The following is a 17,879-nucleotide window of genomic DNA, read 5'->3' on the forward strand; positions in this document are numbered from 1 at the left end:
TGAGGGTTTGGAGTGTTGAGGGTGAGGGTTGGAGTGTTGAGAGTGAGGGTTTGGAGTGTTGAGGGTGAGGGTTGGAGTGTTGAGAGTGAGGGGTTGGAGTGTTGAGGGTGAGGGTTTGGAGTGTTGAGAGTGAGGGTTGGAGTGTTGAGGGTGAGGGTTTGGAGTGTTGAGGGTGAGGGGTTGGAGTGTTGAGGGTGAGGGTTGGAGTGTTGAGATTGAGGGTTTGGAGTGTTGAGGGTGAGGGTTGGGGTGTTGAGAGTGAGGGTTGGAGTGTTGAGTGTGAGGGTTTGGAGTGTTGAGGGTGTAGGGTTGGAGTGTTGAGAGTGAGGGTTGGAGTGTTGAGGGTGAGGGTTGGGGTGTTGAGAGTGAGGGTTTGGAGTGTTGAGGGTGAGGGTTGGGGTGTTGAGAGTGAGGGTTGGGGTGTTGAGAGTGAGGGTTTGGAGTGTTGAGGGTGAAGGGTTGGAGTGTTGAGGGTGAGGATTGGAGTGTTGAGGGTGAGGGTTTGGAGTGTTGAGAGTGAGGGTTGGAGTGTTGAGAGTGAGGGTTGGAGTGTTGAGGGTGAGGGGTTGGGGTGTTGAGAGTGAGGGTTTGGAGTGTTGAGGGTGAGGGTTGGGGTGTTGAGAGTGAGGGTTGGTGTGTTGAGAGTGAGGGTTGGGGTGTTGAGAGTGAGGGTTTGGAGTGTTGAGGGTGAAGGGTTGGAGTGTTGAGGGTGAGGATTGGAGTGTTGAGGGTGAGGGTTTGGAGTGTTGAGAGTGAGGGTTGGAGTGTTGAGAGTGAGGGTTGGAGTGTTGAGGGTGAGGGGTTGGGGTGTTGAGAGTGAGGGTTTGGAGTGTTGAGGGTGAGGGTTGGGGTGTTGAGAGTGAGGGTTGGGGTGTTGAGAGTGAGGGGTTGGAGTGTTGAGGGTGAGGGTTGGAGTGTTGAGGGTGAGGGGTTGGAGTGTTGAGGGTGAGGGTTGGAGTGTTGAGAGTGAGGGTTTGGGGTGTTGAGGGTGAAGGGTTGGAGTGTTGAGGGTGAGGATTGGAGTGTTGAGGGTGAGGGTTTGGAGTGTTGAGTGTGAAGGGTTGGAGTGTTGAGGGTGAGGATTGGAGTGTTGAGGGTGAGGGTTTGGAGTGTTGAGGGTGAGGGTTGGAGTGTTGAGAGTGAGGGTTGGAGTGTTGAGGGTGAGGGGTTGGAGTGTTGAGGGTGAGGGGTTGGAGTGTTGAGGGTGAGGGGTTGGAGTGTTGAGGGTGAGGGTTTGGAGTGTTGAGGGTGAAGGGTTGGAGTGTTGAGGGTGAGGATTGGAGTGTTGAGGGTGAGGGTTTGGAGTGTTGAGGGTGAAGGGTTGGAGTGTTGAGAGTGAGGGTTGGGGTGTTGAGGGTGAGGGGTTGGAGTGTTGAGGGTGAGGGTTGGAGTGTTGAGGGTGAGGGTTGGAGTGTTGAGGGTGAGGGGTTGGAGTGTTGAGGGTGAGGGTTTGGAGTGTTGAGGGTGAGGGGTTGGAGTGTTGAGGGTGAGGGGTTGGAGTGTTGAGGGTGAGGGTTTGGAGTGTTGAGGGTGAGGGTTGGAGTGTTGAGGGTGAGGGTTTGGAGTGTTGAGGGTGAAGGGTTGGAGTGTTGAGGGTGAGGATTGGAGTGTTGAGGGTGAGGGTTTGGAGTGTTGAGGGTGAGGGTTGGAGTGTTGACGGATAAGATCCACATTCCCTGGAGTCTATCCCAGCTTCCAGTCCCAGCCCCTGTTCCTGCGAGTCACAGAAATCCCTCCTTCTCTCCGGGACCAACATCTCTTCGTCCATCTTCTCTCCTTCATTTTCTGCTGCATTTCTGGATCTCACAACCTTCCCCTGCCTGTCGCTGCTTCTGGAATCTTATTGTCCTGTTTACCCATCGGACAGTTCCCAAATTTACTCCGATTCTGGGTCTTGTCCTGGCTGCTCCCCCATCAGCGATTGGTGAGGCTGATGTTCTAACGTCCAACTCCATCCCCAATCGACTCTAGCCTCCCTGCTGGCCCCACCTCCTCTCTCCTGGTCCCATCTTTTATCCTTCACAGTGCCTGAGAGGCTCAGCCTGCTCTCTCCTTTCCCCCGCCTGTGGGATTATAGTTACTCGCTTTACCAATTGGAATTGTGCTGAGAGACTCTCTACATTAATCAAGTGTCCCACAAAAAGATCAGTCAGTTAGGCTGCACGTCCGGTACCTTTGGCCACCACATCCAGTTTGATGGTTTTGTTTATTTGAGTGAAGAATATGAATTCTCCATTCCGGTAGTTAAAGGTTCTGTTGAAGAAGCAGCGGTATGTCCCAGCATCACTGAAGCTCACATTGTGCAGAATTATTGTGGCTTCCTGGATGTCTTCTGTCTCCTTGCTCCCTAACCACTGAATCCGATTGGTAAACGCACCATATGCGATGTCCACATCTGGGAAAGCATACTCATATATCTGAAAAGAAAGACAAGGTCGGATATTATTCCACTTCAGCCTTCGCTATATTGGTCCAAATATTGTATGAATCCTGGGTGAAAATACTTCTTAAACACAATTCTGAGAAGATGAAGCCTGCTTCATATGAAATGAAGAGCATTTGAGAGCGGGAGTGAGTTATACAGCAGCCATTAGGGGCACAGTAAGATTCTACACACAGTAATGAAATTCAAGGCGAGCGAATCAGTTCTGGATGATCGTAGCTGAGTGAGGAATATAAAGCGGCACAGCAAACTCCTTTCAAAGTAAGCCATAAAATATAATTTGTGTCCTAATGCAGCGCTGGCCCAGCACTGATTGCCCGACACTAAAGCACTCCCTCAGTACTGACACTCCGACAGTGCAGCACTCCCTCAGTACTGACACTCCGACAGTGCAGCACTCCCTCAGTACTGACACTCCGACAGTGCAGCACTCCCTCAGTACTGACACTCCGACAGTGCAGCACTCCCTCATTACCGACCCTCTGACACTGCAGCGCTCCCTCAGTACTGACCCTCTGACAGTGCAGCACTCCCTCAGTACTGACACTCCGACAGTGCAGCACTCCCTCAGTACTGACACTCCGACAGTGCAGCACTCCCTCAGTACTGACACTCCGACAGTGCAGCATTACCTCAGTACTGACACTCCGACAGTGCAGCACTCCCTCATTACCGACCCTCTGACACTGCAGCGCTCCCTCAGTACTGACCCTCTGACAGTGCAGCACTCCCTCAGTACAGACGCTCTGACACTACAGCACTCCCTCAGTACTGACCCTCTGACAGTGCAGCACTCCCTCAGCACTGACACTCCGATAGTGCAGCACTCCCTCAGCACTGACACTCCGAAAGTGCAGCACTCCCTCAGTACTGACACTCCGACAGTGCAGCACTCCCTCAGTACTGACACTCCGACAGTGCAGCACTCTCTCAGTACAGATGCTCTGACACTGCAGCACTCGCTCAGTACTGACCCTCTGACAGTGTGGCACTCCCTCATTACCGACCCTCTGACACTGCAGCACTCCCTCAGGACTGACCCAGTGACACGGCAGCACTCCCTCAGTACTGACCCTCTGACAGTGCAGCACTCCCTCAGTACTGACGCTCCGATAGTGCAACACGCCCTCAGTACCGACCCTCTGACAGTGCGGCACTCCCTCAGTACTAACTCTCCGGCAGTGCGGCACTCCCTCAGTACTGACCCCCCGACAGTGCAGCATTCCCTCAGTACTGACTCTCTGACAGTGCAGCGCTCCCTCAGTACTGACCCTCTGACAGTGCAGCACTCCCTCAGTACTGACCCTCCAACAATGCCGCACTCCCTCCGTACTGACCCCCTGACAGTGTGGCGCCCCCTCAGTACTGACCCCCTGACAGTGCTGCACTCCCTCAGTACTGACCCTCCGACAGTGCGGCACTCGCTCAGTACTGACCCTCCGACAGTGCGGCACTCACTCAGTACTGATCCTCTGACAGTGCAGCACTCCCTCAGTACTGACCCCCCGACAGTGCAGCACTCCCTCAGTAGTGACCCTCTGAAAGTGCAGCACTCCCTCAGTAGTGACCCTCTGAAAGTGCAGCACTCACTCAGTAGTGACCCTCCGACATTGTAGCACTCCCTCAGTACTGACCCGCAGACAGTGCAGCACTCCCTCCGCACTGAACCTCTGAGAGTGCAGCATCCCCTCAGTACTGACCCTCCATTAGTGCAGCACAACCTCAGTACTGACCCTCCAATAGTGCAGCACTCCCTCAATACTGACCCTCTGACAGTGCAGCACTCCCTCAGTACTGACCCTCTGACAGTGCAGCACACCCTCAGTACTGACCTCCGACAGTGCAGCACTCCCTCAGTACTGACCCTCTGACAGTGCAGCACACGTCTGTACTGTCCCTCTGACAGTGCAGCACTCCCTCAGTACTGACCCTCCGGCAGTGCAGCACTCACTCAGTACTGACCCTCTGACAGTGCAGCACTCCCTCAGTACTGACCCTCCAACAGTGCAGCACTCCCTCAGTATTGACCCTCCATTAGTGCCGCACAACCTCAGTACTGACCCTCCAATAGTGCAGCACTCCCTCAGTACTGACCCTCTGACAGTGCAGCGCTCCCTCAGTACTGAACCTCTGACAGTGCAGCGCTCCCTCAGTACTGAACCTCTGACAGTGCAGCACTCCCTCAGTACTGACCCTCTGACATTGCAACACTCCCTCAGTACTGACCCTCCGATCGTGCAGAACTCCCTTAGTACTGACCATCTGACAGTGCAGCACTCCCTCAGTACTGACCCTCCGACAGTGCAGCCCTCCCTCAGTACTGACCCTCTGACAGTGCAGCACTCCCTCAGTACTGACCCTCTGACAGTGCAGCACTCCCTCGATACTGACCATCTGACACTGCAGCAATCCCTCACTACTGACCCTCCGATAGTACAGCGCCCCCTCAGTACTGACCCTCCGACAGTACTGCATTCCCTCAGTACTGACTTCTGACAGTACAGCACTCCCTCATTACTGACCCTCCGACAGTGCGGCACTCCCTCAGTACTGACCCTCCTACAGTACAGCGTTCCCTCATTACTGACTTCTGACAGTGCAGCACTCCCTCGCTATTGACCTCTGACAGTGCAGCAAACCATCAGTACTGACCCTCCGACAGTGCAGCGCTCGCTCAGTACTGACCCTCTGACAGTGCAGCACTCCCTCAGTACTGACCCTCCGACAGTGCAGCGCTCGCTCAGTACTGACCCTTTGACATTTCAGCGCTCCGTCTGCACTGACCCTCCATTAGTGCAGCACAACCTCAGTACTGACCCTCCAATAGTGCAGCACTCCCTCAGTACTGACCCTCCATTAGTGCAGCACAACCTCAGTACTGACCCTCCAATAGTGCAGCACTCCCTCAGCACTGACCTTCCGAGAGTGGAATACTCCCTCTGTACTGACTGTCTGACATTGCAACACTCCCCCAGTATTCACACTCCGATAGTGCGGCAATCCCTCAGTAAAGACCCTCTGACAGTGCAACAATCCCTCAGTAAAGACCCTCTGACAGTGCAACAATCCCTCAGTAATGAGCGTCCGACAGAGCAGCACTCCCTCACTACTGACCCTCCGACAGTGCCGCACTCCCTCAGTTACTGACCATCCATTAGTGCAGCACAACCTCAGTAGTGACCCTCCAATAGTTCAGCACTCCCTCAATACTGACCCTCTGACAGTGCAGCACTCCCTCAGTACTGAGCCTCCGACAGTGCGGCACTCCCTCAGTACTGACCCTCCAATAGTGCAGCACTCCCTCAGCACTGACCCTTCAATAGTGCAGCACTCCCTCAGTACTGACCCCCTGACAGTGCAGCACTCACTCAGTACTGACCCTCCAATAGTGCAGCACTCCCTCAGTACTGACCCTCCAATAGTGCAGCACTCCCTCAGCACTGACCTTCCGAGAGTGGATCACTCCCTCTGTACTGACCGTCTGACATTGCAACACTCCCCCAGTACTCACACTCCGATAGTGCGGCAATCCCTCAGTAAAGACCCTCTCAAAGTGCAACAATCCCTCAGTACTGAGCCTCCGACAGAGCAGCACTCCCTCAGTACTGACCCTCTGACAGTGCGGCATTCCCTCAGTACTGACCCTCTGACAGTGCAGCTCTCCCTCAGTAGTGACCCTCTGACAGTGCAGCACACTCTCAGTACTGACCTCCGACAGTGCAGCATTACCTCAGTACTGACTTCTGACAGTGCAGCACTCCCTCATTACTGACCCTCCGACAGTGCAGCACTCCCTCATTACTGACCCTCTGACAGTACAGCATTCCCTCATTACTGTCTTCTGACAGTGCAGCACACCCTCAGTACTGACCCTCCAACAGTGCAGCACTCCCTCAGTAGTGACCCTCTGACAGTGCAGCACACTGTCAGTACTGACCCTCTGACAGTGCAGCACTCCCTCAGTACTGACCCTCTGACAGTGCAGCACTCCCTCGATACTGACCCTCTGACACTGCAGCAATCCCTCACTACTGACCCTCCGATAGTACAGCTCCCCCTCAGTACTGACCCTCCGGCAGTACTGCATTCCCTCAGTACTGAATTCTGACAGTACAGCACTCCCTCAGTACTGACCCTCCGAAAGTACAGCTCCCCCTCAGTACTGACCCTCCGACAGTGCAGCATTCCCTCATTACTGACTTCTGACAGTGCAGCACTCCCTCAGTACTGACCCTCCAAAGAGCTGCACTCCCTCAGTACTAACCCTCTGACAGTGCAGCACTCCCTCGCTATTGACCTCTGACAGTGCAGCAGACGCTCAGTACTGACCCTCCAATAGTGCAGCACTCCCTCAGTACTGACCCTCTGACAGTGCAGCAATCCCTCGCTATTGACCTCTGACAGTGCAGCACTCCCTCAGTACTGACCGTCTGACTTTGCAACACTCCCCTCGTACTCACACTCCGATAATGCAGCAATCCCTCAGTAAAGACCCTCTGACAGTGCAACAATCCCTCAGTACTGAGCCTCCGACAGTGCAGCACTCCCTCAGTAAAGACCCTCTGACAGTGCAACAATCCCTCAGTACTGAGCCTCCGACAGAGCAGCACTCCCTCAGTACTGACCCTCCGACAGTGCAGCACACCCTCAGTACTGACCCTCTGACAGTGCAGCACTCCCTCAGTACTGACCCTCCAACAGTGCAGCGATCCCTCAGTACTGACCCTCCAACAGTGCATACTCCCTCAGTACTGACCATCCGACAGTGCAGCACTCCCTCATTACTGACCTCCGACAGTGCAGCACTCCCTCAGCACTGACCATCCGACAGTGCAGCACTCCCTCAGCACTGACCTCCGACAGTGCAGCACTCCCTCAGTACAGATCCTCTGACGGTGCAGCACTCCCTCAGTACTGACCCTCTGACAGTGCTGCACTCCCTCAGTACTGACCTTCTGACAGTGCAGCACTCCCTCAGTACTGACCCTCCGACAGTGCAGCACTCCCTCAGTACTGACCCTCTGACAGTGCAGCACTTCCTCAGTACTGACCCTCCGACAGTGCAGCACTCACTCAATACTGACCCTCTGACAGTGCGGCATTCCCCCGGCACTGAAGCTCTGACAGTGCAGCACACTCTCAGTACTGACCCTCCAAGAGTGCAGCACTCCCTCAGGACTGACCCTCTGACAGTGCAGCACACCCTCAGTACTGACCCTCTGACAGTGCAGGACTTCCTCAGTACTGACCCTCTGACAGTGCAGCACACCCTCAGTACTGACCCTCTGACAGTGCAGGACTCCCTCAGTACTGACCCTCCGACAGTGCAGCACTCCCTCATTACTGACCCTCTGACAGTGCAGCACTCCCTCAGTAGTGACCCTCTGACAGTGCAGCACACCCTCAGTACTGACCCTCCGACAGTACTGCATTCCCTCAGTACTGACTTCGGAGAGTGCAGCACTCCCTCAGTAGTTACCCTCTGACAGTGCAGCACACCCTCAGTACTGACCTCCGACAGTGCAGCATTACCTCAGTACTGACCGTCCGACGGTACTGCATTCCCTCAGTACTGACTTCTGACAGTGTAGCACTCCCTCATTACTGACCCTCCGACAGTGCGGCACTCCCTCAGTACTGACCCTCCTACAGTACAGCATTCCCTCATTACTGACTTCTGACAGTGCAGCACTCCCTCGCTATTGACCTCTGACAGTGCAGCAGACCATCAGTACTGACCCTCCGACAGTGCAGCGCTCGCTCAGTACTGACCCTTTGACATTGCAGCACTCCCTCAGTACTGACCCTCCGACAGTGCAGCACTCCCACAGTACTGACCCTCCGACAGTGCAGCACTCACTCAGTACTGACCCTCCGACAGTGCAGCACACCCTCAGTACTGACCTTCTGACAGTGCAGCACTCCCTCAGTACTGACCCTCTGACATTGCAGCACTCCCTCAGTACTGACCCTTTGACATTGCTGCGCTCCGTCTGCACTGACCCTCCAATAGTGCAGCACTCCCTCAGCACTGACCTTCCGAGAGTGGATCACTCCCTCTGTACTGACCGTCTGACATTGCAACACTCCCCCAGTACTCACACTCCGATGGTGCGGCAATCCCTCAGTAAAGACCCTCTGACAGTGCAACGATCCCTCAGTAATGAGCCTCCGACAGAGCAGCACTCCCTCAGTACTGACCCTCCGACAGTGCCGCTCTCCCTCAGTACTGACCATCCATTAGTGCAGCACAACCTCAGTACTGACCCTCCAATAGTGCAGCATTCCCTCAATACTGCCCCTCTGACAGTGCAGCACTCCCTCAGTACTGACCCTCCAATAGTGCAGCACACTCTCAGTACTGACCCTCTGACAGTGCAGCACTCCCTCAGTACTGACCCTCTGACTTTGCAACACTCCCCTCGTACTCACACTCCGATAATGCAGCAATCCCTCAGTAAAGACCCTCTGACAGTGCAACAATCCCTCAGTACTGAGCCTCCGACAGTGCAGCACTCCCTCACTACTGACCCTCCGACAGTGCAGCACTCCCTCAGTACTGACCCTCTGACAGTGCAGCACTCCCTCAGTACTGACCCTCCGACAGTGCAGCACTTCCTCAGTACTGATCCTCTGACGGTGCAGCACTTCCTCAGTACTGACCATCCGACAGTGCCGCACACCCTCAGTACTGAGCCTCCGATAGTGCAGCGCTTCCTCAGTACTGACCCTCTGACAGTGCGGCATTCCCTTCGCACTGAAGCTCTGACAGTGCAGCAGACCCTCAGTACTGAGCCTCCGATAGTGCAGCGCTCCCTCAGTACTGACCCTCTGACAGTGCAGCACTCCCTCAGTACTGACCCTCTGACAGTGCAGCACTCCCTCAGTACTGACCCTCTGACAGTGCCCCACTCCCTCAGTACTGCCCCTCTGACCGTGCAGAACTCCCTCAGTACTGACCCTCTGACAGTGCAGCACACCCTCAGTACTGAGCCTCCGATAGTGCAGCGCTCCCTCAGTACTGACCCTCTGACAGTGCAGCACTCCCTCAGTACTGACCCTCCGACAGTGCGGCACTCCCTCAGTACTGACCCTCCAACAGTACAGCACTCCCTCAGGACTCACCCTCTGACAGTGCAGCAGTCCCTCAGTACTGACCCCCTGACAGTGCAGCACACCCTCAGAACTGACCCTCTGACAGTGCAGCACACCCTCAGAACTGACCCTCTGACAGTGCAGGACTCCCTCAGTACTGACCCTCTGACAGTGTAGCACTCCCTCAGTACTGACACTCCGACAGTGCAGCACTCCCTCAGTACCGACCCTCCGACAGTGCAGCACTCCCTCAGTGCTGACCCTCTGACAGTACTGCATTCCCTCAGTACTGACTTCTGACAGTGCAGCACTCCCTCATTACTGACCCTCCGACAGTGCGGCACTCCCTCAGTACTAACCCTCCTACAGTACAGCACTCCCTCAGTACTGACCCTCTGACAGTGCAGCATTCCCTCATTACTGACTTCTGACAGTGCAGCACTCCCTCGCTATTGACCTCTGACAGTGCAGCACACCCTCAGTACTGACCCTCTGACAGTGCAGCGCTCACTCAGTACTGACCCTTTGACATTGCAGTGCTCCGTCTGCACTGACCCTCCATTAGTGCAGCACTCACTCAGTACTGACCCTCCATTAGTACAGCACTCCCTCAGCACTGACCTTCCGAGAGTGGATCACTCCCTCTGTACTGACCGTCTGACATTGCAACACTCCCCCAGTACTCACACTCCGATAGTGCGGCAATCCCTCAGTAAAGACCCTCTGACAGTTCAACAATCCCTCAGTAATGAGCCTCCGACAGTGCAGCACTCCCTCTGTACTGAGCCTCCGACAGAGCAGCAGTCCCTCACTACTGACCCTCCGACAGTGCCGTTCTCCCTCAGTACTGACCATCCATTAGTGCAGCACTCCCTCAGTACTGACCCTCCAATAGTGCAGCACTCCCTCAGTACTGACCCTCTGACAGTGCAGCACTCCCTCGCTATTGACCTCTGACAGTGCAGCAGACCCTCAGTACTGACCCTCCGACAGTGCAGCGCTCGCTCAGGACTGACCCTTTGACATTGCAGCACTCCCTCAGTACTGACCCTCCGACAGTACAGCGCTCACTCAGTACTGACCCTTTGACATTGCAGCACTCCCTCAGTACTGACCCTCCGACAGTACAGCGCTCACTCAGTACTGACCCTTTGACATTGCAGCGCTCCCTCAGTACTGACCCTTTGACATTGCTGCGCTCCGTCTGCACTGAACCTCCATTAGTGCAGCACAACCTCAAAACTGACCCTCCAATAGTGCAGCACTCCCTCAGCACTGACCTTCCGAGAGTGCGGCACTCCCTCAGTACTAACCCTCCTACAGTACAGCACTCCCTCAGTACTGACCCTCTGACAGTGCAGCATTCCCTCATTACTGACTTCTGACAGTGCAGCACTCCCTCGCTATTGACCTCTGACAGTGCAGCACACCCTCAGTACTGACCCTCTGACAGTGCAGCGCTCACTCAGTACTGACCCTTTGACATTGCAGTGCTCCGTCTGCACTGACCCTCCATTAGTGCAGCACTCACTCAGTACTGACCCTCCATTAGTACAGCACTCCCTCAGCACTGACCTTCCGAGAGTGGATCACTCCCTCTGTACTGACCGTCTGACATTGCAACACTCCCCCAGTACTCACACTCCGATAGTGCGGCAATCCCTCAGTAAAGACCCTCTGACAGTTCAACAATCCCTCAGTAATGAGCCTCCGACAGTGCAGCACTCCCTCTGTACTGAGCCTCCGACAGAGCAGCAGTCCCTCACTACTGACCCTCCGACAGTGCCGTTCTCCCTCAGTACTGACCATCCATTAGTGCAGCACTCCCTCAGTACTGACCCTCCAATAGTGCAGCACTCCCTCAGTACTGACCCTCTGACAGTGCAGCACTCCCTCGCTATTGACCTCTGACAGTGCAGCAGACCCTCAGTACTGACCCTCCGACAGTGCAGCGCTCGCTCAGGACTGACCCTTTGACATTGCAGCACTCCCTCAGTACTGACCCTCCGACAGTACAGCGCTCACTCAGTACTGACCCTTTGACATTGCAGCACTCCCTCAGTACTGACCCTCCGACAGTACAGCGCTCACTCAGTACTGACCCTTTGACATTGCAGCGCTCCCTCAGTACTGACCCTTTGACATTGCTGCGCTCCGTCTGCACTGAACCTCCATTAGTGCAGCACAACCTCAAAACTGACCCTCCAATAGTGCAGCACTCCCTCAGCACTGACCTTCCGAGAGTGGATCACTCCCTCTGTACTGACCGTCTGACATTGCAACACTCCCCCAGTACTCACACTCCGATAGTGCGGCAATCCCTCAGTAAAGACCCTCTGACAGTGCAACAATCCCTCAGTAATGAGCCTCCGACAGAGCAGCACTCCCTCAGTACTGACCCTCCGACAGTGCCGCTCTCCCTCAGTACTGACCATCCATTAGTGCAGCACAACCTCAGTACTGACCCTCCAATAGTGCAGCATTCCCTCAATACTGCCCCTCTGACAGTGCAGCACTCCCTCAGTACTGACCCTCCAATAGTGCAGCAGACCCTCAGTACTAACCCTCATACAGTGCAGCACTCCCTCAGTACTGACCCTCTGACTTTGCAACACTCCCCTCGTACTCACACTCCGATAATGCAGCAATCCCTCAGTAAAGACCCTCAGTGCAACAATCCCTCAGTACTGAGCCTCCGACAGTGCAGCACTCCCTCACTACTGACCCTCCGAAAGTCCAGCACTCCCTCAGTACTGACCCTCTGATAGTGCAGCACTCCCTCAGTACTGACCCTCCGACAGTGCAGCACTTCCTCAGTACTGATCCTCTGACGGTGCAGCACTTCCTCAGTACTGACCATCCGACAGTGCCGCACACCCTCAGTACTGAGCCTCCGATAGTGCAGCGCTCCCTCAGTACTGACCCTCTGACAGTGCGGCATTCCCTTCGCACTGAAGCTCTGACAGTGCAGCAGACCCTCAGTACTGACCCTCTGACAGTGCAGCACTCCCTCAGTACTGACCCTCTGACAGTGCAGCACTCCCTCAGTACTGAGCCTCCGATAGTGCAGCGCTCCCTCAGTACTGACCCTCTGACAGTGCAGCACTCCCTCAGTACTGACCCTCTGACAGTGCAGCACTCCCTCAGTACTGACCCTCTGACAGTGCAGCACTCCCTCAGTACTGCCCCTCTGACCGTGCAGAACTCCCTCAGTACTGAGCCTCTGACAGTGCAGCACACCCTCAGTACTGACCCTCCGACAGTGCAGCACTTCCTCAGTACTGATCCTCTGACGGTGCAGCACTTCCTCAGTACTGACCATCTGACAGTGCCGCACACCCTCAGTACTGAGCCTCCGATAGTGCAGCGCTCCCTCAGTAATGACCCTCTGACAGTGCGGCATTCCCTTCGCACTGAAGCTCTGACAGTGCAGCAGACCCTCAGTACTGAGCCTCCGATAGTGCAGCGCTCCCTCAGTACTGACCCTCTGACAGTGCAGCACTCCCTCAGTACTGACCCTCTGACAGTGCAGCACTCCCTCAGTACTGACCCTCTGACAGTGCAGCACTCCCTCAGTACTGCCCCTCTGACCGTGCAGAACTCCCTCAGTACTGACCCTCTGACAGTGCAGCACATCCTCAGTACTGAGCCTCCGATAGTGCAGCGCTCCCTCAGTACTGACCCTCTAACAGTGCAGCACTCCCTCAGGACTCACCCTCTGACAGTGCAGCACACCCTCAGTACTGACCCTCTGACAGTGCAGGACTCCCTCAGTACTGACCCTCTGACTGTGTAGCACTCCCTCAGTACTGACACTCCGACAGTGCAGCACTCCCTCAGTACCGACCCTCCGAAAGTGCAGCACTCCCTCAGTGCTGACCCTCTGACAGTGCAGCACTCCCTCAGTACTGACCCTCTGACAGAGCAGCACACCCTCAGAACTGAGCCTCCGACAGTACTGCATTCCCTCATTACTGGCTTCTGACAGTGTAGCACTCCCTCAGTACTGACCCTCCGACAGTGCAGCACTCCCTCAGTACTGACCCTCTGACAGTGCAGCACACCCTCATTACTGACTCTCTGACAGTGCAGCACTCCCTCAATACTGACCCTCCGACAGTGCAGCACTCCCTCAGTACTGACCCTCCGACAGTACTGCATTCCCTCAGTACTGACTTCGGACAGTGCAGCACTCCCTCATTACTGACCCTCTGACAGTGCAGCACTCCCTCAGTAGGTACCCTCTGACAGTGCAGCATTACCTCAGTACTGACCCTCCGACAGCGCGGCACTCCCTCAGTACTGACCCTCCTACAGTATAGCATTCCCTCATTACTGACTTCTGACAGTGCAGCACACCCTCAGTACTGACCCTTTGACATTGCAGCGCTCCCACTGCACTGACCCTCCATTAGTGCAGCACTCCCTCAGTACTGACCCTCTGACAGTGCAGCACTCCCTCAGTACTGACACTCCAATAGAACAGCACTCCCTCAGTACTGACCCAACGAGCGTGCATCACTCCCACAGTACTGACACTCCGATCGTGCAGCGCTCCCTCAGTACTGACCCTCTGACAGTGCAGCACTCCCTCAGTATTGAGCCTCTGACACTGCAGCACTCCCTCAATACTGACCCTCTGACAGTGCAGCACTCCCTCAGTACTGACCCTCTGACAGTGCAGCACTCCCTCAGTACTGACCCTCTGACAGTGCAGCACTCCCTCAGTACTGACCCTCTGACAGTGCAGCACTCCCTCAGCACTGACACTCCGATCGTGCAGCACTCCCTCAGTACTGACCCTCCGACAGTGCAGCACTCCCTCAATACTGACCGTCCGACAGTGCAGCACTCCCTCAGTACTGATCCTCAGACAGTGCATCACTCCCTCAATACTGACCCTCTGACAGTGCAGCACTCCTTCAGTACTGACCCTCCGACAGTGCAGCCCACCTCAGTACTGACCCTCCAATTGTGCAGCACTCCCTCAGTACTGAACCACCGACCGTGCATCACTCCCACAGCACTGACACTCCGATCATTCAGCACTCCCTCAGTACTGACCCACCGACAGTGCAGCACTCCCTCAGTATTGAGCCTCAGACAGTGCAGTATTCCCTCAGCACTGAACCTCTGACAGTGCAGCACTCCCTCAATACTGACCCTCTGACAGTGCAGCACTCCCTCAGTACTGACCCTCTGACAGTGCAGCACTCCCTCAGCACTGACACTCCGATCGTGCAGCACTCCCTCAGTACTGACCCTCCGACAGTGCAGCACTCCCTCAATACTGACCGTCCGACAGTGCAGCGCTCCCTCAGTACTGACCCTCTGACAGTGCATCACTCCCTCAGTACTGATCCTCAGACAGTGCATCACTCCCTCAGTACTGATCATCAGACAGTGCATCACTCCCTCAATACTGACCCTCTGACAGTGCAGCGCTCCCTCAGTACTGACCCTTTGACATTCCAGCGCTCCCACTGCACTGACCTTCCATTAGTGCAGCACAACCTCAGTACTGACCCTCTGACTTTGCAGCACTCCCTCAGTATTGAGCCTCTGACAGTGCAGCATTCCCTCAATACTGACCCTCTGACGGTACAGCACTCCCTCAGCACTGAACCTCTGACAGTGCAGCACTCCCTCAATACTGACCCTCCGACAGTGCAGCACTCCCTCAGTACTGACCCTCTGACAGTGCAGCACACCCTCAGTACTGACCCTCTGACAGTGCAGCACTCCCTCAGTAATGACCCTCTGACAGTGCAGAACTCCCTCAGTACTGACCCTCTGACAGTGCAGCACTCCCTCAGCACTGACACTCCGATCGTGCAGCATTCCCTCAGTACTGACCCTCCAACAGCGCAGAACTCCCTCAATACTGACCGTCCGACAGTGCAGCACTCCCTCAGTACTGACCCTCTGACAGTGCAGCACTCCCTCAGTACCGACCCTCTGGCAGTGCAGCACACCCTCAGTACTGACCCTCCAACAGTGCAGCACTCCCTCAGTACTGACCCTCCATTAGTGCAGCACAACCTCAGTACTGACCCTCCAATAGTGCAGCACTCCCTCAATACTGACCCTCTGACAGTGCAGCACTCCCTCAGTACTGACCCTCCAATACTGCACACACCCTCAGTACTGACCCTCTGACAGTGCAGCATTCCCTCAGTACTGACCCTCCAATAGTGCAGCACTCCCTCAGCACTGACCATCCGACAGTGCAGCACTCCCTCATTACTGACCCTCTGACAGTGCAGCTCTCCCTCAGTAGTGACCCTCTGACAGTGCAGCACACTCTCAGTAGTGACCTCCGACAGTGCAGCATTACCTCAGTACTGACTATCCGACAGTGCAGCACTCCCTCATTACTGAGCCTCTGACAGTGCAGGACTCCCTCAGTACTGACCCTCCGACAGTGCAGCACTCCCTCAGTATGACCCTCTGACAGTGCAGCACACCCTCAGTACTGACCCTCTGACAGTGCAGCACTCCCTCAGTACTGACCGTCAGACAGTGCATCACTCCCTCAGTACTGACCCTCACACAGTGCAGCACTCCCTCAGTACTGACCCTCTGACAGTGCAGTACTCCCTCAGTACTGAACCTCTGACAGTGCAGCACTCCCTCAGTACTGACCCTCAGACAGTGCATCACTCCCTCAGTACTGACCCTCAGACAGTGCATCACTCCCTCAGTACTGACCCTCACACAGTGCAGCACTCCCTCAGTACTGACCCTCTGACAGTGCAGCACTCCCTCAGTACTGAACCTCTGACAGTGCAGCACTCCCTCAGTACTGACCCTCAGACAGTGCAGCACCCCCTCAGTACTGACCCTCTGACAGTGCGGCACTCCCTCAGTACTGACCCTCCGACAGTGCAGCACTCCCTCAGTACTGACCCTCTGACAGTGCAGCATTACCTCAGTACTGACCCTCCGACAGTGTAGCACTCCCTCAGTACTGACCCTCTGACAGTGCAGCACTCCCTCAGTACTGACCCACTGACAGTGCAGCACTCCCTCAGTACTGACCCTCTGACATTGCAACACTCCCTCAGTACTGACCCACCAATAGTGCAGCACTCCCTCAGTACTGACCGACTGACAGTGCAGCACTCCCTCAGTACTGACCCTCCGATCGTGCAGCACTCCCTCAGTACTGAACCTCTGACAGTGCAGCACCCCCTGAGTACTGACACTCCGACAGAGCGGGACTCCCTCAGTACTGACCCTCTGACAGTGCAGCACACCCCCAGTACTGAGCCTCCGATAGTGCAGCGCTCCTTCAGTACTAACCCTCTGACAGTGCAGCACTCCCACATTACTGACCCTCCGACAGTGCGGCACTCCCTCAGTACTGACCCTCCGACAGTGCGGCACTCCCTCAGTACTGACCCTCCGACAGTGCGGCACTCCCTCAGTACTGACCGTCCAACAGTGCAGCACTCCCTCAGTACTGACCCTCTGACAGTGCAGCACACCCTCAGTACTGACCCTCTGACATTGCAGGACTCCCTCAGTACTGACCCTCTGACAGTGTAGCATTCCCTCAGTACTGATCCTCCGACAGTGCAGCACTCCCTCAGTACTGACCCTCTGACAGTGTAGCACTCCCTCAGTACTGACCCTCCGACAGTGCAGCTCTCCCTCATTACTGACCCTCTGACAGTTCAGCACTCCCTCAGTAGTGACCCTCTGACAGTGCAGCACACCCTCAGTACTGGCCTCCGACTGTGCAGCATTACCTCAGTACTGACCCTCCGACAGTACTGCATTCCCTCAGTACTGACTTCTGACAGTGCAGCACTCCCTCATTACTGACCCTGCGACAGTGCGGTACTCCCTCAGTACTGACCCTCCTACAGTATAGCATTCCCTCATTACTGACTTCTGACAGTGCAGCACACCCTCAGTACTGACCCTCAAACAGTGCAGCGCTCGCTCAGTACTGGCCCTTTGACATTGCAGCGCTCCGTCAGTACTGGCCGTTTGACATTGCAGCGCTCCCTCAGTGGGGTCCCTTTGACATTGCAGCACTCCCTCAGTACTGACCCTCCGACAGTGCAGCACTCCCTCAGTACTGACCCTTTGACATTGCAGCGCTCCCTCAGTACTGATCCTTTGACATTGCAGCGCTCCCTCAGTACTGACCATCTGACAGTGCAGCACTCCCTCAGTACTGACCCTCCAATAGTGCAGCACTCCCACAGTACTGACCCACCGAGCGTGCATCACTCCCTCAGTACTGACACTCCGAGCGTGCAGCACTCCCTCAGTACTTACCATCTGACAGTGCAGCACTCCCTCAGTATTGAGCCTCTGACAGTGCAGC

The 17,879-nt window shown here is 55.5% G+C and overlaps 1 protein-coding gene across 1 annotated transcript in view; it reads right to left on the reverse strand.

The window, feature by feature from the left end:
• Positions 1-17,879, reverse strand: part of LOC121274011 (sodium channel subunit beta-1-like) — a gene marked incomplete at its 5' end in the record, with an annotated part of 88,634 nt that overhangs the window by 50,373 nt on the left and 20,382 nt on the right. The window contains one exon of the mRNA XM_041181140.1: positions 2,174-2,417. Coding sequence (XP_041037074.1) covers positions 2,174-2,417 — 244 coding nt within the window. The remainder of the gene's footprint in view (positions 1-2,173; positions 2,418-17,879) is intronic.

Source organism: Carcharodon carcharias, assembly GCF_017639515.1.
Source record: "Carcharodon carcharias isolate sCarCar2 chromosome 29 unlocalized genomic scaffold, sCarCar2.pri SUPER_29_unloc_17, whole genome shotgun sequence".
Classification (NCBI taxonomy): Eukaryota; Metazoa; Chordata; class Chondrichthyes; order Lamniformes; family Lamnidae; genus Carcharodon; species Carcharodon carcharias.